Source organism: Melanotaenia boesemani, chromosome 7 (genome assembly GCF_017639745.1).
Source record: "Melanotaenia boesemani isolate fMelBoe1 chromosome 7, fMelBoe1.pri, whole genome shotgun sequence".
Classification (NCBI taxonomy): Eukaryota; Metazoa; Chordata; class Actinopteri; order Atheriniformes; family Melanotaeniidae; genus Melanotaenia; species Melanotaenia boesemani.
This window is the reverse complement of record NC_055688.1, coordinates 8857239-8880924: the sequence shown is the minus strand read 5'-3', so window position 1 is coordinate 8880924 and position 23686 is coordinate 8857239. Positions and strand designations below refer to the sequence as shown.

Genomic DNA, 23686 nt, shown 5'->3' with positions numbered 1-23686 from the left:
ACTCTATATCTTTGTAGTAACCCTATCTATGATGTTTTCATCAGAAAGATTACAAGGACATTCTGGAAACAATGAAGCCGAAACCAAGCCGAAACCAAGCCACCACATGCCGATGGCTTATTGCTTCGCAACCACTATCTTGATGAGCAAAGCAAAGAAGAAGTTACAGCTGTAATTTAGACAAAAATACCAGCAGCTCACAGAGAAGGGCCCTAACCAACAGAAGTAAAGTCATTTTCAAACCTTTAACCAAGAAAATACAACAAAAAACTGACGTGATTTGACTCAACTCCTTTTGATCCCAACCAAACTCTTGCAAACCACTTTTCTTAAAGTCTTTCCATAAAATCCTTTTCTCACAACTTCACAAGAAACCCCGAAATAAACTTAAGCTTCACAATTCGAACAATCAGAAATGGCCCAAAGCAACGTAAACAGAAGGTGTTTTCAGCAATCAAGAAGATGTTTGACACACACACTCTGGTGGTTTGCAATAAGCCAGGTTGACCACCGCTTCATGTCAGGATTAGGTTTAGATGATTTATTTATGATATATTTCTTTGGCCTCATGAAACTACATATCAAGAATAAATGAAGTGGGGCTTTTTTGTTTGTTTGTATTTTACTGCACCTACTGACTTTATGTGTAGTATATTTTTGCTCTAATTTTCTTTGTGAACAGTAAGGTGTTGATGTAACTGGATTACTGGAGGTTTTGGTATTAAACAACTTACTTTTGGGATAAATTTGAACTAAAGTAATTCCAGCATGACTGAATTAACTGAACTCTGGCCACCAGCAACGTTCAATGATATACAAATAAAAACCTCATTATTAAACCTGTGTTAACATTTTAGAAGACGGTTGCCTTGAAAATTTTGAATTTAGCTACTTTTTCTTGAGCATCAATATTTACGGGGATAGTTGGATGAAAAAGAAAAGTTTTATTTTCTGGGTAAAAGAATTTGTCTACAGCAGGAAAAAGGCAACTAATCACTCATCACTTGGTCCTGAAACTAGAGCAGAAAGTAAAATGCAACATAATGGAGGGAACATGAATCAAACAGCAGTATGTGACGAAGAGAGTCAAAATATAAATTAATATAAAACTGGGGTGGTTTAGTTTCCAGATCACAATGAAAATTTTATATTTTCTGGAAAATACAAGCAGACTTGTAGTTTTAAAGAGAAACAGAATCTGAGTAAATGCAGGTTTTCAATTTTAACAGCAGAGAAACGGCTGCATTTTCTTGGTTCCTGTTGTTTTCTGGTAATTTTCCACAAAACATTAAAATGTATTTGTCTCTTATCAGTGTCTTATCTCAGGGTGCAGCCTGTCTGGAGGAAAAGGAGGGAACTAGCAGCGTCATTCATAACAAGCCTGAAACATTAACTTATACGATTTAGGCTCCATGTGTTTACATGCAGGTTAACTCTTTAATATCCATGATGTTTATGTGAATCGTTCAACAACTGAGTCTTTGCATCAAGATGGAAATAAAGATGGCTCTGGCAAAATTTTATTCTTGTTTGCTTAAATTAAGTCTTGGATTGTTTATTAAGGTTTGTATTTAAGTCATGAGGGTTTATAAATATCTAGCTCAGTGGTAGAAATACAGGTGTAGTTAATTATGCATACATATCCTTCATCATCACATTTTTAGGAATGCTCTGGCTCAGAACTGTTCTGGTCAGTGATCAGACCCTCATCATTAACCCAAGTTCACCTGCACATTCAACACATGAACCACAAATGCACATTTAAAATGACCTTATCTGGAACATGTGAAAAAGTATTATCGTGTCTTGAATGATTTCTTTTGCTTATATCTGGCCCAGTTCCTGTTGACCACTCCAGTGGTTCTCAAACTGGGGGGCGAGCCACCTAAGAGAGGCCCAGAGTTATGCCAGGAAGCCACAGCAAGGCTTGACATTATTTTTGTCGATGAAAAGGGGGCCCTGCAGAAAAAGTTTGGGAACCACTGCCCAAAAGTGAGATTATTCACTGATGAGTTCTTCCACATGTGAGCTAAATGGAGCATGACGGGATGACCAGTCAGCTGACCTTTACAGGAACAATCCTCCCTCTCTGGATAATAAAAGGCAACAAAAAATATGGATTTCTGTCATAAGCCACAATGGTGCAACAGTAAATGTGTCTCATTTAATGAAACTGGACCATTCAGAATGGTGAAATGGGATCTAAAGGCTACGTTTGGCTCTGTTTATGTGTATGAGACAGATTTTAGTTGCTGGTTACACTGAAGATTGTTTGTGATATATCCTGATCTACATTTGTAGGATTTTGCATGTGTTCTTTTTATTTTGTTTCATCAGTTTATCTGATTGTCCTTGATTGGAATTAATTTTCAGTCCAATCCCGAGAGGGAGTTGGAACGATCTGATCAACAGAAAAAAAAAGCATGTCTTTGCTCATTCTGAAGGTTTCTGTGATGGATGTTTCTGCTCATCCTTGAACCATGTGGAGATTAAGTGACATGATAAGTTTCAGAAAAGATCTGAAAAGTGGCTGTTAAAAGACTCAAAACAATGAGTTGTTCAAGCAGATATTTGAATAGTTTTTTTTGTCATTTTCTTACTTTCAGATTGGTCTAAATTGCGTGTTATGATCATATTAAATCTCTCCATCATGTAAACATGCAAATGTCGGCTGGAATTTCTGATCAGATTGACTTCAGTCGGAGAGAATATATATTTGTCAATGTGAACGTATTGATCGTCCTCTATATGTAAAAGGTTTCAAATAAGTTCTACAAAAACACGGACTGTTTTGATCATTATCCTTCTAAGAAAACATAGACAATATGTATGCTTACACTTGAAAAATAAGTCCAGAAAATGAACTTAAAGTACAGTACAGATAGCAGCTATCTCTTTTAGGTGAGCTGAAGATGACAGTTACTGGATTAGGTCCAGCTGGAATAAAGGATGAATCCATTTAGACTACTTAATATTATTGATGCCTGTTATAAGGGTGAATATTATGTCATTGTGAAAAGGTCGTGTTTGAAAACTGTTGGAATGTACTCAGATGTGTGTCCCTGAGACAATGAGACAATATTTAATCAAACTATAAGGAAAGTTTGCACTGCACTGTTTGCACTAGATGAGATCGTGACTGGGTAAACACTTCTCGAGAAAATATGAGCATTTAAGTTCAACATTATTTTATTGGTTCATCCACCATGTAATATGGCAGCTTAGCACAGATAAATTCCAGCTTAAATTCTAGTTAAACTTAACTTAGCAGTTCACAACATTTTTTATTACAGAAACGATGAACAGTCTGTTGTAATCCTGGTTAATTGTTATCAAATAGGCTTTTATTTTCATAGCTTTTATTATTATTATTATTATTATTATTATTACCTCGGGGTCACTGCCAGTCCGAAAGAACATCTTAATGTTATTTTATATGGTTCAGTGCAGTTATTTATGCATCTATAGTTTAAAATTATCCAGTGTGCTTGCATAACATTACGTTTTTATCATGGCTTTGATTTATTTTAACTTCAGGGTCAACAGAAAAATGATGGTACTTCCATTTTTTGATTTTGATTTAAAACAAAAGAATGAATTGCCTGAACAGACATGGACCTTCAGCCTTTTAAATATCTAACTAAGGAAATATGCTCTAACAAATTGCATAAAAGTGATTCACTATTGGCTAAAATAAAAAAATAAGGGGGGGCAGCTGCCTCCTCTTGCCCCCCTGTAGATCCACCACTGTGTGCACAATACTAGGCTTGATTTTTCCCAACCTAAACCATCTCGTTTATAGGTGCAACATGGTGGGGATATGTTTGGGTCTAATCTGAGCTAATACATATATATATACACATATACATATATATATATATATATATATATATATATATATATATATATATATATATATAATCTTCTTCTTCTTAGTTACAACATTTGCAAGTGTTTTGTAAGTCAGAAATGACTCAAAAATATAAACTGGGCCAGACTTGTATTATGTACTCATATTGTTGTGGACATATGCTTTAAAATGAGGTTGAAAAGTATTGCTAAGGCCAATGTGGTCCAAAGAGCATGTAGATTTGAGTTGTGTCTAATGGATATGTGGCTATGGTAACCACGTTTACACTGCATCAACTATTCAACGCCAAATATATGCATCTTTACACCTGTTTTTTAAAGCCTAACTTTACCATAATAGCTTGTAATGTGTAAAACTGTAACAAGACAGTAAGTGAAAGTGCAAACAAACAGCTGCCAAATCCAACAAATAAATTTTAAAGTTACTTTAAAAAAAATAACTCGTCAGACTTTTTTTCCCCTGTTAAATATGATGCAGCAGCTGGATTGTGATTATTTGACGAGACAATGTGTCCACTGAAAACTCACATTTTGATCCTCTGTGGCTCAATCATCCTCATACCAGATTAGTTTACTTTCTCTGTTCCCATGTATGTGAGTTTTCTCCAGGTTCCGTGTGATATCAGTAGTTATTCTGAAGCATTTTGTTACATCTGGCTGTAAAAGGAAGGGCTAGCCATGTCTGACTCCTCCCAGAAACTTCTCAGTGTCTAACAATACAGCAAAGATCCTTCTTCGAGTGTACACAGCCGACTGAAGACTCAACTTCTGCTCGGTTTTCCTCCTCATGGCTCATTTCCATGACTGTTCTTCATAGGCTGTTTGCTTTTACGAGCTCGCACATGATTGGTCAGACCTTCTGTCCTGTAAAAACACATTCTGTTCTCATTGGCTGAGGCAGAGGCCTACGTCCCTGCCTTGTTTTATTTAGTCAACAGACAGTCTTTTGCTTTTATTTTCTCAGAAACAAGTTAAACCGACACCATATCGATAAAAAGCCTATGCTTATTTGACTCCCAGAGCATTGACAGTGGATATTGGGGGAGATTTTGTCCACGGACCGATGAGAGAGATGAGAGACTCTGAGTTGAAGATGCAGTCCTCAAAAAGTTTTCGCTTGGATGATTTCATTGCAGGATGGATCGGAGGTGGGTGACCAATTAATTCAGACAGAAGCAGTTAGTTGGCTTTAACTGTGAATCTGTTGATGTGAGGGTCATTCCCTCTGTGGCTTTTCATAGCCGCATTTTTAGTAAAAAAAAACAAACAAAAAAACAACAATAAAAAATAGCCTTCAGAAACGGTCAGATGCTGCTACATAACGAGAACTGTTTTAGGTGCAAAACAACTGTAGACCCTCATGTATCCACATCCTGTGTAAACAAAGAGGGGTCTGCAGAGGAATCCAGCGCCTCCCTCCTTTTTTTTCCTACCCTAAAACACTCTCACCGCTACTCTTTCTAAGTAGAACTTAAATAGAGCTGTCGAATATTTTTATTACTTTATCCAAAGATGTATTCAATGTATCCAGGTACTGTTGCTGCTTGGTTAACTTAGAACTGTCATTCTAATAAAGACACGGTGTTTTAGTTGCAATGCACGCAGTAGCACTAGTAGCCGCTAGGGGCGCTGCTGCTTTATTACTTTGCATAACTGAATAAAGTAGATATGATACAGGAGTAAGGTTGGGTGTTTATTCATTCGTTGCGTCCTCATACAATCAGCAGCTCTATTAAAAAACAACGCATCTAAGTGTTTGATTAGTCATTTAATTAGAAATGAAAAGTAAAATAACTTTTCAAGCTGAGTGGAAAGCTTCTGTGAACTAGATGTAAACAAACACAAACTAATTTGTTTGTGATGAATGCTGCTTAAGAAACATTTTGCACACAGTGACTAAAATTCAGCAGATAAGATTGAGTTTAAAGATAAAGTTAAAAGTCTAATTCTGCAGGAACATGTGTATATTCTTGCAAAAATGATGTTTCCAGAGCACAATGCACATAATGCAGGAGTTAGGTCCAAACCACTTGTTTTTACAGATTGCAGATGTCAGCTGTGAGGCAACTTTACAAACTACTTAATTTAGTGGGTTTTTTTTTTTTTTTTTTTTTACAAGTGTCCTTGTAAAGTGTGAGTGGCCTAATTGGGCTGAAGGATACTGAGAGTTCACAAAATCTGACACTTAAATTATTAACTAAAACTGTCGTTTTCACAGATAATACTTTAGGATTTTAGCTTTCCTACTGTTTTGCCACTAAAATGGCTCAATCTCCCCCTTAGATTTATTGATTCAACATTCAATCTTTTACTTACTTCACACACTCCTCATTCAGTTTTTTGTTTTTTTAGTGTTGAGCTGACAGTGACACAACCAGAAAAGATTTATATTTACATCTTAAAGTCCACATCTCGTTTGTCTTTACCAGGGCTCTTGTGGTTTATCTCAAAAGATTTTAAATTAAGCAAAGAAAAAAAAAATCTGTAGTAAATATCTAAGAAACGAATTACTCATTCTTGTGGCAGCCATCCGCAACATAAGACGTCTTAATAAAACAAAAAGGTTTTCATGTTTCACTGCCTCCCGTTGGACCGCTCCTTCTTTTTGGCACATTCTCAACATATTTTAAAGGTGAGCTGTATTTGCACTGATCCTGCACTTTTATATTCTCTCACTCGCCATCCAAAGTAGTCAAGAAGGCTTCAACTTGAGCCTAAATCTAGTTGGCTGGACCTCTTTGTCAGTGAAGTTCACCAGAGACAGAAAGCTGGGGTTTAGTATAAGTTGTTGTGCTGCTGTTTGTCTGTGTCCTTGCTGAAGGCAGTCAGGCATACAAACTGCCCAAAGAGGGGCAGGAACAGGGGGTCAAGAAGGCCACAGTAGCCTTTATTTGCACCATAATGAGTTCACTGGAGGACTTTTAATCATTAGCAGGCATGCTGTATTCGAGCCCATGAAGAGTATGCAAACTTACTGCAGCCTATCGTTAAGCAATTATCTTGAATGTAAATCTCAAAGTCTCCCTCACTTTTGTCTTTGAAGTGAACTTATTTGCAAACCAAAGGCTCACAGGTCAGAAGATAAACTTAGAAATAATGTGGTATAAAAAATACAAAGATCGTTTCTTTCATATCTGTTCCACTGTAACATGTTCCCTCTTTCTTCTTCCATTGGTATGTTCAGCATTCATACTTTCTCTTTGTTCTTCTCTTTTCTTTTGGCTGCAGGAGCCTCGAGTGTGGTTGTAGGACATCCGCTGGACACAGTCAAGGTATTTAGTGCCTCTGACACAATTTTAAGACACCATTCCTCAACTTTTACAACAGTCTCATTCTGATTACAGCTGCTGTATAAAGGAGCAACAAAACGAGGTCTTGAGGGTTTTAGACACTTGTGAGGCCCAAATAAATCTTTAAACTTTGTGACAATAAGTGCGTTTCCATTACCTCTAGAATTTTGCAAAACCTAAATATTGCAATAAAAAACAGTAATGGAAACACCTGCATTTTTAAAAAAAACCTCTTAAATATCGCTAAAAAGTTTTTACGCTTTCATGAGATGGTTTTTCAGATGTGTCAGTATAAAAGTAAAGTGTAATAGAAGCACTTTTTTCGCATTTACACGTCCCCAGACATGACGTAGGAGATCACATAACCAGTTCAATTCAAGTAAAGATAGCATAATATGAGTACATCCAGGAGGACATGGAAATGTTTTTACAAATAATTAAAGAAAGAAATATAACTGCCATCCTTGATAGCGAGATCTTATGATAATAAAAGCTAATGCGCTAAACACCAGTCAACAAAGAAAAAAGGCTGAAAAACAAAATGAGATCAAATCCAGTGTCACAAGTTTACATGAAGGCTAAAACGGCAATAATTTCACAGCTTTGAGTAAAACATAACTGAGCTTAATGCAGGATCAGTCAGAGTCCTTTAACCTGCACATACTGTACAACTATACATGAGAATACACAATCTGGCCTGACAAGTGAGTACACCAACACTAACAAACATTTGGCTCTATTTGGCAGGTAAATGATGCATGTGACTCAACCTACCCGGTCGTAGAACCAGTTTCCCAAAAGAAAAATAGAATAAGAGAAAGATCAAACACTTCCTGTGGCTGACTGTAAAAAATAACCCTGATAATTACGTCTTTACCATTTTTCAACTCTGACTTTTGTTGGTTTCTTTTCTCCAGACGCGGCTCCAGGCGGGGAAAGGCTACAAAAACACTCTTCACTGCATTCTGACCATCTACAGAAAGGAAACGGTAAACATCCAAACTTCTTCTTTTCTATTAACTGCTGATATCTTTCATGCTTTAAAGGATACTTTAATCGTCCGCACACAGATAAAACGAACCATGTTTAATCCTTCTTGTGCTTTGTTCTGATTTTGTACATTTTATTGTTGTTTTGATGCTCCAGATGTTTGGTTTTCAGCTCAGCGCTCTGTCAGAAACCACAGGCATGCTCTCTCTGAGGTCACATGATTTATTCAGCTGTGTTTTTAGTTTCCACATATGTCTCCCTATAGCACAAATTTCACATCTGCAAGTAGAGACAACTTTCTACAGACAAAGGAGTGAAAATATCTGGCAGCAGCTGCATCCCATTCATCACTCTGTGCATTGTTGTGCTGGCTGATTTCCTGTTTGAGTGTTTGAGTTTAAAATGTTAGCTGTACAGTCCACATTTCACCCTCTTACCAATGTATTTATTTTGTTCATCCATGTCACACACTGAGGTGTTTTCTCTCTTGGCTGCACTTCTCAGGCGGCGGGGTTCTTTAAGGGCATGTCTTTCCCGCTGGCCAGTATCACGGTCTACAACTCGGTCGTCTTTGGCTTCTTCAGTAACATTCAAAGAGTCATAAGGAAGTATCGCTATGGCGACGGGCGGCATCCCTGTAGCATGTTGGACCTGACGGTGGCCAGCATGCTGACTGGACTGATGTCAGTGGGCCTGGGAGCACCGGTGGATCTGGTCAAGATTCGACTACAAATGCAAACACAGATGGTTCTAGCAGGTAAATCACGGTTTATTTGTTTGTTTGTTTTGTTTTTCTTTTTTTTTTAACTAGTGTTGGTTAGTATCATGGTAAGCAGAAAGATGTTCTGGCTGCCAAGTTGTACCAAACAGATTTTCTTTGCCATGGGGAGCTTAATGATTATAAAGGACATGAAACCTTAAGGCTCTCCTTGAAATTTCAGTATCGTTCTTTATTTTGGTTATTGTTAAATAAGAGAAAATAGAGAAAAAGAGAAAAAAAGGTACTACAGATAAAAAGTAATAGCAACAACTGTACTGAAACAATGAGAAACCAGACAACCAGCTACTACACCTGGAAAGAAACTCAACAGAAAATATTTTACAGCCTCTGTAAGAAATCACAGCAGACAATCATTGGGAGCACCTATAATTTGTTTGTTTACTATAGATTTTGTTACAGACTTTGTCATTTGGAAGAGATGGGGTTGAATTAACTTGGGTGGGTCCAGTCCCTTTTGACTTACTGGGTGTTTTTTTTTTTTTATCAAGAACACGACTGGCCATTTTTATTATAATAACCTTTTATTTAAGCATGACAGCAATATAAAAGCAAAAGGATGCATACATGCAAAAACAAAAACAAAGTTTTGAGAAAAAACTTACTGATCATCAGCATTTAATCTTCTAAAAATGCTGCAGTAACAGCAGTTAAACTGTTATGTAGCAGGCATGGACTCCAGTAGGGTTTCACAAGTGACGGACACATTAGGGATGATGGGAGGTTGAGGTTCAGGGTCTTGCTAGAGGACGCTTTGACATGTCTACCAGAGAAGCCAGGTATCAAACATTTGAGGTGGTGACCCAGGAGTTTTCATAGTGTTAACGATTCAACATGCAATTTTTTGTTTTCCAATGGGAATATTGGAAGAAGCCTTCATCATGGCTTTGGTGGATCACCCAAAGTTGTATAATGTAGCATACCTGTCATCTACTCTTCGATATTCAATCAGTAAGAGACTAAACTTTTGCCAGCATCTGGAACAGATTGCTTGGTTGGCTAACACTGAGTGATCTGGACTGAATGATGTTTGACTGAACTGGGTTAAGGCCGTCTGCAGCAGATAATGTGACCTATAAACTTTAATTTAAGTGGGGCTCATACTGATGCCAGATTTGACTAAATGTAGAAATCTGCAGTTTATCTTATTTGAAGGCAGCTTCACAAAAAGGTGAAGTGAGCCGAAAGATCTGAAGAAGGATTTTGGAGAAGTCCAATATCCAGTCCAATATTCTCACTATCTTTCAGCTCTCTTCACCTTTTAAAAAAAAGAAGTCAAGTTGTCTTCATTTAAGTTCTGATGTTGCAAATTTATGTCACACAAAAATTAATTAAAATGCACAATATAGTATATTTTGGAATTTTAGGACCTTTGAAGATTTAAGACCTAGGAATTGATAGATGGACTTTATGGATTTATTTTATCGATCTGTAATTGGGTCATACCTGTGATTGGCATTGTGTTATTTGGGCTGTGCCTGCCTGTTAAACAGTAAACTGATAAAACTGAGGTCACATCAGTTCAGTTTTAAGATAAAAACCCACATGAAACATTTATGACCAATTTGTGTTCACAATAACTACCAAACTCACGCCTCTTGCAATTCCAGACATGCAATTGCTCTCACCTATTTTATGAACTTCCTCAAAGACATCTTGGCTTTGACAATCAACAGATCCTTGATTATTTTATGATGGTTCAAAGTGCCAGAAAGCTTAGTCAGACTTGACTCAGCAGAAATACTGTGCCTTATCAAATAGGAAACATGGAGATTTTTACTAGAATAAAAAGTGGTCATTTTAACTGCAAACTGCTCAGAAATGTAGTGTGTGGTGTTTGTGATAAGTGGCTCCTTTTGATTACTATAGTTTCCTTTGTTTGTGTGGAAAACAGCATAACACATCCCTGCTGATCCTAACCTTATTCTTTAAACTTTATTTAAACAATTCAAAACAAAAGTTTATCTGTTGGTTTCCTTGTAATAACCTTCTTGTTGTGTTTAACCTCCATTCCCACAGAGAACCTGCACCTTGCTGGTAACATGTCGAGCGGCTCCAGCATCCCCCTGCACTCTGTTGACATCCCCAGCCAGAGACTGTACCGAGGCCCCGTCGACTGCATCAGCACCATCCTCGAGACCGAGGGCCTCCGGGGCCTGTACAGAGGGGCCGGGGCCATGGTCCTGAGGGACATTCCTGGATACGCACTCTACTTCATCCCCTACACCATCTTCTGTGACCTGCTGACCCCTGACGCCTCATCAAGCCCTCATCCATGCTCCATCTGGCTCGCTGGAGGTTTGGCAGGTAAAGTTTACAACTGATGTTCCGTTTGTGATTATCAGTGAAACGTGCATCAGGACATTTGCATCAGTCATATAGTTTGTTTAAATGAAGTTGTCTTTGTAGTGCCGTAGCCACCAGCAGCATGTTCAAATACTAGTCAACAATTTTTGGAAGGTTGACATTATTATGTAACTCTTCTCTTTTTATATGTCAATGAGATGGATCATGGGTCATGGTGCAAGAAGATGAGTGATTAATGGAGCAAGAGAGCCAACAGGAAGCAGCTAAAATTACTGTTAACCTTTTTATATGTTGATATCATGAGCTTCTTTGTGTTGTAATCAGCAAAATTCAAGTTGGAGTTTTGGCTTTGATAACTAAGACAAACCTACAAAACTGCTTTAATTTGTAGCTTTATAGATTCAGCAAGGTGTTGGAAACATTCCTCAGAGATTTTGCTCCATATTGACATGACAGCATCACACAGTTGCTGCAGGTTGGTCAGCACATCCATGCATCCATGATGAGAATCTCCTGTTCCACCACATCCCAAAGCTCCTCTGATTGAGATCTGATGACTGTGGAGGCCATTGAAGTCCTGTGAACTCATTGTCATATTCTAGAAAGCAGGTGGAGATGATCTGAGCTTTGTGACATGGTGCATTATCCTGCTGGAAGTAGCCATCAGAAGATTGTGATGTCTTAAGTGAATTGATATATCGATTGTTAACATTTACTGTTGCAGCATAAAAGACAATCATTTTGGAAATTAGTGCAATTAAGGATCCAAAATAAAACATATTCAAATAAATCTGCATGTTTTATTTGGCTGGCAGGTTTTTAGGCTGCTTTGACTCTAGCAACTGAACTTAAGCTATATCAGGACTACAAACAGGTTCAAGCGATTTATTATAGTATTAATATTTTTTCTTAACACCCTTCTGTGCACTGTAACCCCAATGCTGCTATGTACATGGACTGTTTATAGTAAAACTAACCTTCCATATCAGGCCTCATCTCCATTCCAGGTTATTTCTGTTTATTTTGAAGTCTTATCTGTATGTTCATTTACTGAATGGCCTCGGCATGACGTAGATCTGTAGCTTTACTAGTACAACAACCTTTTTAGGTGCTGTACTAACCATAATCTGATATTCTCTTGCACGTGCAAGACTCCAAAAGTTAAAATTCCTCTTATCTGCACAGAAATGTACCACACGAAGGGGCGTGTACATGTTCAGCTGATCGTGTGTTGCAGCGTGGCTGTATGGGATGTGTGTGTACAGTGTGGATAAACACTGCAGGGTTTGGACAGATTGCTTCCAGATGCAGGCCAGCCAGCTGTGAGCACACAACAGACACAAAACGTGGTACACAGAAAAGCATGTGCTGTAAATCGATAAGGCCCCAATTCAAGCCAATGCCAACTGAAACACAAGAGCTGAATGAGCTCCAGTTGGACACTCTCCTTCATGTGTTGCAGTGGTAGCAAGTTATTGATTACAGTGAAGTTTTTGATGGGCTAAAGTTTTGGGGTTTTTTTTGTATTCTACAACCGTTGACACATAATTTCCTGTTGATTCTAAAAATGAAGAAACACGAACAGTCAAATTAAAGCTTTGTACTTCTAACATCAGCTAAATGAATTTCAGAATTACCCAAATGAATGGACCTAAAACCTAATTGTTCTGATGTTTTCTCTCCTTTTCCTCAGGATCTATTTCCTGGGTCACCGCCACGCCGGCCGATGTGGTGAAGAGTCGGATGCAGGCCGATGCTCAGCTGCAGAGGAAGTACAAGGGGATTTTACACTGCATCATCCACAGTTACAAGACGGAGGGGGCACAGGTGAGCAGCCGTTTCAGACATGTTCACGTTAGTTATTACAGACTTGATTCTGCTCATCTTTACACAATGCAGGTTTTCAACATGTCCCTCTCCAATAGGAAAAGTTACTCATGAAATGACCAAAAAGGAGCTCTCAAACAGCTATAAATGGAGCATTATGTTATGTGTCATCAAATGTCTGTCTTTTGGGAAGTTGAGGTTGCCATGGTTACGTTAAGTTTAACATTATCTGAATGAAACTGATATTCACTAAAACTTTTTTCTCTCTAAACAACTGCTGTTAAAAGGGAAAACTTAACAACATGGAATCTGAGCCTATTTTGGTTTTCAAATACTTTTGATTTTACTTTCATATGCAACATAAAAAATGTAAATCTTTTTTTTGTTTTTTTTTTTTTTGTTCTGCAATCCTTTTCCACTATAGTCTACTTTATTAAATTATTGGGCTTAAAACTTCACAGAAATCAAATGTGAAAAATCTGAAAATTTGGTGAATAGGCTCAGCTGATTTGACAACTTTTATCCGTGAAAAAATATGACAAATATATCAAAAGTCATGTAACGCCGGATCATCCCATCCCATTTTTACACATGGATACAGCAAACATTTTATGTGGACCTTCAACATTGAGTAAAAACTCAAGTTTTGTAGCAAGTACATTGTAGCAAACATGTAGTATTATTAGCAGACAGACAAGCTCTAGTGTTTCCCCTACCACTATACTGGGAGGGCACCCCGCCCCCAACGAGACTCACCACCCCCACTAGAAGGTCATGTTAATGTCATAGCTGCTCTATGTGACCATGACAGAGTTCTGCCCTGATGCCACACACACTGGTGATCACATTTCCATCAGCAGACAGAGTGTGTGCATCTAAAAACACTTCGAAAAGCTGGAAATCAGACAAAGTTCCCACAGAGGTGAACATGGAAACAGTCTCGCTCCAGCGAGGAACAGACGGAGTACTTCTTCTTCTCTGGTGTTAATTAAGAACTTCATGTCCATTGAAGGAACAACAGCTGAACAAGCTGAATGTTTCTTTTTTTTTTTTTTTTTTTTTTTTTATCGCCACATTTCAGTCATTTATGGGTAAAGTGGTCTGTGCTGAAGTTTGGAAATGCGATGTGACTTCACAACTGAGTCTAGTTGTTACATGATGTGTGAAAAAGGCTTTTTTTTTGTCATCACATATCATATTCCCACTGCAATGCTTGGCAGGTTAGCAGATAGCTGCACAGTTCATGACTCCCATGATTCAGAGAGCTGATTTTAAGTTTGAGGTTTACGCCCTGCCCATTTAGCCTGTATCTAAGTTACACGTATGAAACTAAAGAGTCAAAACGGATTAGCGATTGTTTTGGACCTGACCCTTCAAGGGTGATAACCTCGGGGAAACACTGAGCTCTGATGATCACTTAGCTCTGCCCTGGCTCTCACCTTGGTGAAAGAACAAAACAGTCCAGCAAGCATGACCTTGGTGCTGTAACATACAGCTAAATGACCACTTGAGCTACATTTAACCAGTTTTGGATTGCTATGGACTTTGCAGTTATACAGTCAACTACAGCAAATGTATGTAGCCTTTCAGTACAGTACATTTTTGTTAGTCGTTTAATGCAGAAGAGCGTTTTAGTGCTGTAATGCCTTAATAGAGAACTATTGGTTTTATATGTACTGTTCTGTATAATTTACACTTCTGTTATTTCTGGCTGTTATTTCCTGCCCCTGATAGTTTGATCATTACAAGTTAAAACATTAGAAAAAAGTATAACCCAGACCATGGCCAGCTGCGTTTTCAAAACTTGACTCCCTGGAAACAGATTGCACCACAAAACTTTATGGAAGCTCAGCATCTATATGGCATCATTATTTCACAGCTTTGCCAGACGAGGAATTAAATCCACGATCATCACATTAAAACAATCACCTTACTAGAGAGAAAGTGGTTATCTGGTTTGAAAAATGCCATTAATCAGTGAGTTTGTGTAAAGATATTCCTCAGAAACAGTGATGGAAAGAGTCAAATGACTGCAACACAGGCAGCTTTTTGGTCTAAAACTGACAACTAATCTGGGTCCAGATGTTCAAACTGGTCAAAAGATCAATTTCAGACTGTTGTATAAAAGGTTACAAAATACAGACAAACTGTCCTGGCTTCCAGTGTGAGGAAATGTCATTGGATGTGTTCTGGCAAACAGCACCTAAGCGATCAATATCAGAAGATAATCAGTATTCTGAGAAAATGGACTGAACTCTTCATGTGACTGATTCTCATCAGTCAGTCAGGTTAATACTAAACAGCATCCCAATATTAAAATAGCGTGGTATGACTTCACTTGCATGTTTTTAAACAGTGCCATGCCGTCAGTAAAGATTCATATAAGTGATAACTTTGATTTATTATCATTATTATTATTATTATTATTATCGTCAAGTAGCAGATATGTTAGCAAGTTATTTGCTAGTAGGTGTAGCGCGACCAAATGTCTTCTTTTAAGAGGTAAAAAATGCGTCCGGCCAGAATTTCAAACTCGTCCGTGGTTTTGTTTACATCAGATTTGTGTTGCGTTTCACTCCCCACACTCGCTCATTTTATCCACTCTCTCAGACGACGAGGAACAGGAGAGGGAGGAGGATGAGGGAGATGCAGCGCGGAGATACCTGGTAATGATGTCACCTACTCTCGGCTGCTCGGAATTGCAAGAAAACTGGGATGCAGCATAACGTGTTTTCATAAGGTCGTCTTTACCTCGTCTTCTTAAGCTGTGCGTCAAAACTTCAGACAAAAGTGTGTATTAATCTCCCCTCTTAATCTCGGATGGAACACTCAAACGTTTACGGTTGAGAGGCTTTAACTCCGTCACATTCTCTGCAGTTTTGAAGCACACCTTAAAAAGATGAGGTGAAGACGAGGTTCATGTTTTTGACTGATAGCTTTGATTACTTGGGAAAGAAACTGTTTAGGAGTTTTAGATCTGGGTGTCCAGTATCTGGTAAAGCTAGAAAATGCAGAAACATGAATGTAAATTCACAGATGAACTACTGGAAAAATCCCATTTTCATGTTGGTGGTGATGCAAGGGAAGCTCAGTGCATGACATGCAAAGCAGGGAGCTGGAAGCTCACATCAGGCTGGCCCAAAGACAGATTTCTCTCTTTTTATTCTTTTTTTTTTTTTTTTGTGTGTGTGTTTGTTTATGTTTATTTATTTACATTATTGCTTTATAAAGATGTAAACATTGAACAAAATGACACACATTTAGCTCTACACTTTATTGAATCATTGGCCAAAAATAAAAGTTAAAAAAAGTTCAGTGCAAAGTCAGCCTTTTCGTCATATTTCTATCTACCATATAATGGGGCTATAAACACTTCCAACAATGTCACACTCAATTATGAGTTGTATATTTATAATAATTTATGAAAGATAAGTTAAATCAGAATTTGTTTACATTTTACTGTGGGGTACTGAGAAGAAAGGGGATATCACCGAATGCTTTGTCTCAAGTTCTAGTTGCACCTGATTAATACCAACAAATAGTCAAAAGTATGACCATGTCTACACTAAAGGATGTCCAACCACAAGTCAGAAAGATTTGGGAATGTATTAAACTCAAAAAAAAAAAAAAAAAAAAAATGTTATTACCCCATCACCACCAAATGTCTCCTTTTTTACCAACTCAAATCTGGTCATTCTTAACAAAGTCATTTGAACTTAAACACTATGGCCAAGTTTTAAGTGAAGAGTTGAAAAAATTGACAAGTCAATAAAGGAAACACACTTGTAGCTAGATGCTACATGTATCCTTTCTACACACAGCTAGTGGCAGTACTTAGCTTTAGCATGCTAACCACAAGAGCAGTAAAGGAAATTTAAAAGGTTGCTAGCCATGACATGCTAATGGCTAGCTAAGGCGGTAGCACCTTATCATGTAGCTAACTTTTATAGACATGTTAGCTGCTAGCTTTGCTATAGTAATGCTGAGTAATGGTTGTAAGTGATCCTGTGTTAAACCCACGTTATTGTCTGTGTAATTGAAGTAATTTTTTTTTAGTTATTACCACTAGCTTCTCTGTATCAGTACAGCTTATCATCAGCTTTAGCCATGGTATAGTCTCCAGCTACTAGTTCTTTTTAAAGAACCATAATTCACAGTATCTGCCACTATAAATGTTAAGCTAAAGCTATTGAAAGTGTATTATAATAAGCTATTGTAGCCGTCTTCCTGGAATCTGGGCATCACTAATAGGTTACCAGGCAACCAGTAGACAAAGGGGCTCATTTCCAGGAAACTATGTATGCCATCTGGGACACACAAGTTAACCCAAATTTACCATTTTACTACTTTGAAAGCTCAGAATATCTCTAGTAAAAAAGCAACTTTTAGCATTTAAATATCTTAAGTTAAAAAAAAGTATCTAAGCTATTTTTTCTTGTTTGTTTTTGCAGGTTTTCTTTCGGGGAGCGTCAGTAAATGCAATCCGAGGCTTCCCGATGAGCTCTACCATGTTCCTGGCCTATGAAATGTCTCTGAAGTTTTTCAGGAGTTTTTAAGGAGAGCAGCTATAACTTGTTAGCACTTTACAGCAGTTGTGAATCGACTGGTTTTAGTTTAATATAATTATTTTAGCACAGAGCCAACACTAACCTTTTGTCACAAGGTTTGTTGCAACGTCCTTTTTTCATTTTTGAGAGGCCCTAGATTTTTACAATTAGGACAGCAAAGTCATCCCTCCAATATGTGTTTGTGTTCAGTAGCAACAGAAAACTCTGGACAGCAGGAAAAATGTAAGATATGTCGTTAAAGAAGGGACTTGAGTCAGAAACTAAACTAAATCCAGGGATTTTTCTGCAGGTGTGTCATTTAGTGTATAATGCTGTGTTGATGGGTGCTTGTTTCTGTTTTGCTCTGAAAACTAGAATAACTTCATTCCAGAAATACCTTTAAAAGACAAATGGCAATAGAATTTACAAACAAAGCTATTGTCATAGCTCACAGATGATAACTGGTTTCAGGGAGGGTGAGACAGCATTCATGGGCATGTAGCTCAGTGCACGCCTGGAAGTCTGGTAAGGAACGTTTATTCTGATGGCAACAGTGTGGACAAGGAAAAGTTACAGTAAAAAGTGTTTGTTGCGCTCAAAATTACATCCTGGTCACTGTCAATCCAGTGAGTCTGCTAAAAAAAAAAAAAAAAAAAAGAACAATCTAATTATTACGCATCGAAGACAGATGGATGACTTTGCTGTCAACATTCATTTTATTTCTTCAGCTGCAAATTTACCAAAGAACTCTGTGTTCCTTGTACGGTAGTTTTGGGGAGATGATGGGACGTCGATCTCAGGAAAAGTCTGTCTTTTTCCAGCAGAATCTTGCCTAGATGACAGTCTTTGCACATCTGTGGGTTTTCTTTTTGAGACCATTTTTATTAAAATCGTCTTGTCTGTGAAAAGTAGCCATGTACAGAAATGTTGCATTATTGCACAGTATCACTCAGCAGATCCTTGCAGTGGTGATATTTAACATTTAAATATTAGAATTTCAGTCATTGTGAAACTAATATGTAACACAGGCATGTATGCACCAACACTTTACAGAGACATGTAGATGTCTTTTGATTTACAAATCAACAAACCAATGATTTTGGTCATTGTATGGCCTGGAAGAAATATTTTCTTTACCTAGAAGGGAGCCACGCTGTTTGACTCAACAGGATGAAAATTTATGAATTCATGCTGAATAACAAACATTTATAGTGATGGTCATATTTTCAACACAAATGTTGGTCATGAATATAACATTTGCCTCTTTATTGTTTTTCATACCTTTATGTGGTGCAATTGTAATTTGATTTTAACATATTTTATGAATGTGTTGTACAATTTTAAACCTTTTATCATATTTAAAATCAGTTTTCAGGAAACTGACTTTTGTCATGTTGTGCTAAAAGTACTGTGTAGCACTGAAACTGAGACATCTGCTCTTTAACTTCATGAAAAAGTTGCCTTCCACTACACATGGATGCATGTGCATCCCATCATGCCATCCATTTGTAGATCTGTTTATCTGTTTCTTATATTAAGAAAAGTAAATGAGAATTATTTGATCATGTTAAATTCATATTAACTTTACAGCCTCTACAGTGCAGTTAAATTGCTTTGTTTATCTTTATAGTCTGCAGTATAATTACAGCTATGGATGCACAAGTTTTATTTTAAAATCCTGTAATTATGTGCTGAAACTTATGAAACAAAGACTACTAAACTAACAGTTGCTCACGTCAAACATTGGTACTTTATATGAATTTCTTGTTATGTAAATATGTGTAAATATGTTAAATATTATTCCAAATGCTGATGAGCTGCAAGTGTTTTATTGTACATAATAAAGCTTTGAAACATGTGAGTGGTCCCCGTCTTTCTTTCAATCTGCCTTTTGCAGAATAAAGTGTGAGTCAGGTGACCTTTTGTCATGTGATGTCTGTGTGGCGCTACTTAAAGATAATGGCTGGTTGCCAGATAAGCTGTTGGCGTTACAGAATGCAACCGAACCTGATGTGAAGACTTCAGCAGCCTCGCTTTGACCTTCTGCCTGCAGACTACTGATAAGAGCCTTGAAGCTCTGAGGTCACTGTTGCAACACAAAGTGTGACTTGACCTTTGCTTCCCCGACCTGTGGTTTTACTCTGTCCACTAGATGGCAGCATTTATCAGAAAAAGTAATGCAGCAGCTCTTTGTTTCCTATTCAGATATTTAAAAGTGTAAAGTTTCCATTATTTATTTAAAATTGCTCTTTTAGTCACTATTTGATTTATACTAATTCGATTTTTCTAATTTTATACAGATTGCCATTTAAAAAAGAAAATTCAAAGCTTGTGAGTTTGTGTCATTTGATGTACTTCAGCGCCCCCTTGAGGAGACTAAAGTAGAGCATGTCATTGTTTCTCTGGCGCTATATTTTCTCTTATCAAATTGCTTTAATTTCTCAAATTTCTCAAATTTTACTGGCTATAGATTTCGCTTTCATTGATGCTGCACCCATATAAGACCAGTAAAAGATTAGGGCAGCTTCAGTCAGATGCTTGCAACATGATCAGTGTCTTAGATTTAACATTTTGGTTGCTTTTTTGCTGCTCAGTTTTGGCTGATTCAGTCAAGTTAACACAGGAAAGCAAATCAAATCAAAGACTTATCAACATGGCTCAAATGTAGAATTCCAGCTTGTCCCACTCTATGTTTACTAGGCTACCTGGGCAATGTTATTCTGGAAATTAACACAACATATGTGCTTTTCACTAACTTATGTATTACAAAGAAACTTATTCTCATTAATCGGAAGCAAAAACAAACAAAGCATTAATTGATTCAGAAATCTTGTCTCAGACCACATCAGTAATGAGATGTCTGCCTCCTCAGACAATGGGGCTATATATATATATATATATTTAAATATATATATTTATACATATACCTGATCTGCAAGAAGGACGCTGGTTTAAGCCTCGGCTGGGGGGAGGTTCGAACCAGAGGGGCGGTGGTCTTTCTGTGTGGAGTTTGCATGTTCTCCCTGTGTATGCGTGGGTTCTCTCCAGGTACTCCAGCTTCCTCCCACTGTCTAAAGACATGCATGTTCAGTTAACTGCGCACTCTAAATTCTCTCTAGGGATGAGTGTGTGTGAATGGTTGTTTGTCTTGTTCTGTGTTGGCCCTGCGATAGACTGATGACCTGTCTATAATCACCCTGCCTCTCAACTGCTAAAGTGCTGGGAAAGGCTCCAGCTAATACAGGTACAGATAATGAACAAATAGTTATTGTGATCTCCTGGAAATTGGCTCCAATAGTTTTTCTCTAATTCTACCTCTTTAAAATTTAAAACACCCCTGATTTAGATTATTAAACCAATCAATGCCCATTACAAGCACTGTACAGTCTTCATTAACGGACAACATGAAAAAGTCATGTTCAGCTGAACATTAATGCAGTGAAAGATTTCCTATTCACAAAATCCTCCTAATGGGCACCTAAAGGGAGTTTTACTTTGATGTGGCGATTTATTAAAATTTCTGTGCATTATTGTTAAATTTTCTTTGTTTCCCTGCTCTACCAGTTCTTTCTGGTACTTGCCAGACTAAATTTGTAATTGAGAATTTGTTATTAATGTTTTGCCTGGTAAAATAAAGGTAAAATAAAATGTGGGTGCAGTCCAGCGCAGTGGTGAAATTAGGGAAAGCTGTAACACAAAGCAATGAGTCCTACAATGACTGTTAAGACTTGTCCTGTAATTTTTCTTTCCTGCTATCCTATAAAATCCTCTTATGATGTTGTCATCTTCTGTGTCCAACTAATTTGATAAATGTCCACTAGAGGTCGTTCTTGAACACACCAAAGGATTTAGCACACATTGCAGCTGCGACATAAAGACATAAAACAAAGAGCTACAATTTCAAGTTAAGACTGTCCTTCACAAACATCTGGATAAGATTGCCTTGTATGACAGCTACTAAAAAAGTATGAGTTGAGTTCATAATATTTTTAAAGATTATTTTTAAGTTTAAGAACTATTCAACAGCAGTAAAAGGTTTCTCAGTAAATGCATCAGTCTTTTAAACCTGTGTAACAGAAAGTAAATCTTAACAGTCCTAAGTCATGGAACACTAAAACATGTTATAAGTGGAAAATTTCATGCATAGCGAAACTAAAGTATTTTAATCTTTAGAAGGAACTGACTGAACTTGTATTTTGTGTTCATGCCAAGTGTTGCATGTCGAAGGGTGAGGTTGGTTATTATATACGGGCCCATGGAAGCATGAAAGAACAAAGGAATTTTACAGACTAAACACGGTTGTTGGCCAGAATGAAGGTTCGCCAGTCAGTCGAGCCATTCGCTGACTCAATCAGTGTACAATTAGCAGAGGCTGAAAAAAAATTACTAAAAAATAAAATAATAATAATGATTGATGTACTGGAACAATAAACCTTAGATCTTGAGAAGCAAGTGATTGATTTTTGCTTTTTAACTTTTTCCCCACAAAGAAAAAAAAAAAGATGAAAATCAGGCTCAACTTTGACAAACAACTTTGACGGACTGAAAATAAGGTCTGAGCCACTTAACAATGTATATCAATTAATTATTTTTCTCTTTCTTGCCTCTGGTTTTAACTTTGAGGATCATGAGTTCATTGCTTCTGCTTTCTGATGAAAGTTATTTTTAAAGTTGTTGAAGTTAGCTTCCGATTTGTACTTTTTAATTTATTAATTTATTTTTATTATTATAGATCCCCAAGATATTGTTTCCTCACCTCACCTCAGCGTCACTCCAGATTTTTATCTCCAGATGTTTATCTTTAGTTATGTTTTTTACGTTGATGTTTCAGTTAAGGAGACAGAAACTAGAGTTTATGTTTGTGTAGAGGGTGGGGAAGGGGTGGGGGTTGTACTGTGTGGGTCTGAGTGTGATGGTGTGTGTAGGAGCCATATGTGGGGTTATTTATTTTCCTGTATAATGTATGTGCGCACAGCGTGGTGACATCACCGGTGATTGTGGGTGACACTGTGGGTGTGTTATCTTCATTAATAGGTACGCTCACCTGTCTCTGGTTTGGGGCCTGAATCATGGAGGCAGGGGGAGCTTGGGGAGAAATTTTCTATTAACCGTCATCACCATCGTCATTATCATTGACACTGTCATTGTATATACCATTAACGTCATCTAAACGCACTGTTTTATATCCCTGCACATCCTGAACAACATCAAACAAAGTAAGTGGCTGTTTCATGAGATTGTGACATGGATGTGAAGCAATGAAGCATCGTGACAAGTGAACTAGGTTAGCGTGACACGTTTTGAACATAAATCCTTAAGTATTAGCCTGCCGCGGCGTTTTAGATTTGAAGTTGGTACACCGCAATAGTGTGTGTTATTGAACTTTATACTTGTGTGTGAAGGTTTTATATATATATTCAAAATTTGTTTAGTTTGTTTTTTTAAAGCACTTTGCGTTGGTTTTGTATGAAAAGTGTTTTATAAATAAAGTTTGATTTGATTTTATACTTAAAGGGCAATTCAAAAAATATATCCTAAAGAAGATAGATTACATGACACGGTGTTATTTGGGATTCATCAAGAAACGTGTGTGTGTGTGTTGTTGACTTAACTAACTTCAGTTGGGCAGACTGACACTGCCTAATGTTTTGTTATTATACACCTTTTTTCCTTTTTTATACAAGGAAAAGATACTGTAATATGTAATTTCTCAGTGTTGGGATCGATAAGCAAGCTAAGCTAAGCAGGTATGAGCTAATATTATTGAAATATTAAATAAATAAATAAATCAACAATATAATACATATTTCAGAAATCAGAAACCCTATTTTGGAAAATCCCCATGATCCCTATAATAATTCAGTAAAGATGGTAACGAGCTTATAGTTTGTAAAAGAATCCGGTCTAATAAGTAGATCCTAAAAAACATAAAAATAAAAAGAGAGAGAATAAATAAACAATTACACTTTCTTCTTTTTTTCCACAAAGACGGTAAATATTTTACAAATCAGGACCTTAATGAATCTATTCTCTGTAGAATAATTCAGTCTAGATCTGAACATTAAGTAGGGCAAAGA

The 23686-nt window shown here is 37.2% G+C and overlaps 1 protein-coding gene across 10 annotated transcripts in view; it reads left to right on the top strand.

Moving 5' to 3' along the window:
• Positions 1-4149: 4149 nt before the first annotated feature.
• Positions 4150-23686, top strand: part of slc25a48 (solute carrier family 25 member 48) — a 54096-nt gene continuing 34559 nt past the window's right edge. For 3 of the 10 annotated variants that reach the window (XR_006011023.1, XM_041990169.1, XM_041990168.1), the window contains exons 1-6: positions 4782-5018; positions 7099-7142; positions 8078-8149; positions 8655-8907; positions 10948-11235; positions 12929-13062. Coding sequence is in view for 8 of the 10 variants with exons in the window: in XM_041990169.1 (XP_041846103.1) it covers positions 4934-5018; positions 7099-7142; positions 8078-8149; positions 8655-8907; positions 10948-11235; positions 12929-13062 (876 nt within the window). In the remaining 2 variants the exon portion in view is untranslated. Of the gene's footprint in view, positions 5019-7098; positions 7143-8077; positions 8150-8654; positions 8908-10947; positions 11236-12405; positions 12425-12928; positions 13063-17513; positions 19468-22806; positions 22826-23686 lie in introns of those variants that run through there. The other 7 variants (XM_041990171.1, XM_041990162.1, XM_041990161.1 and 4 more) reach the window with 7 other exon arrangements.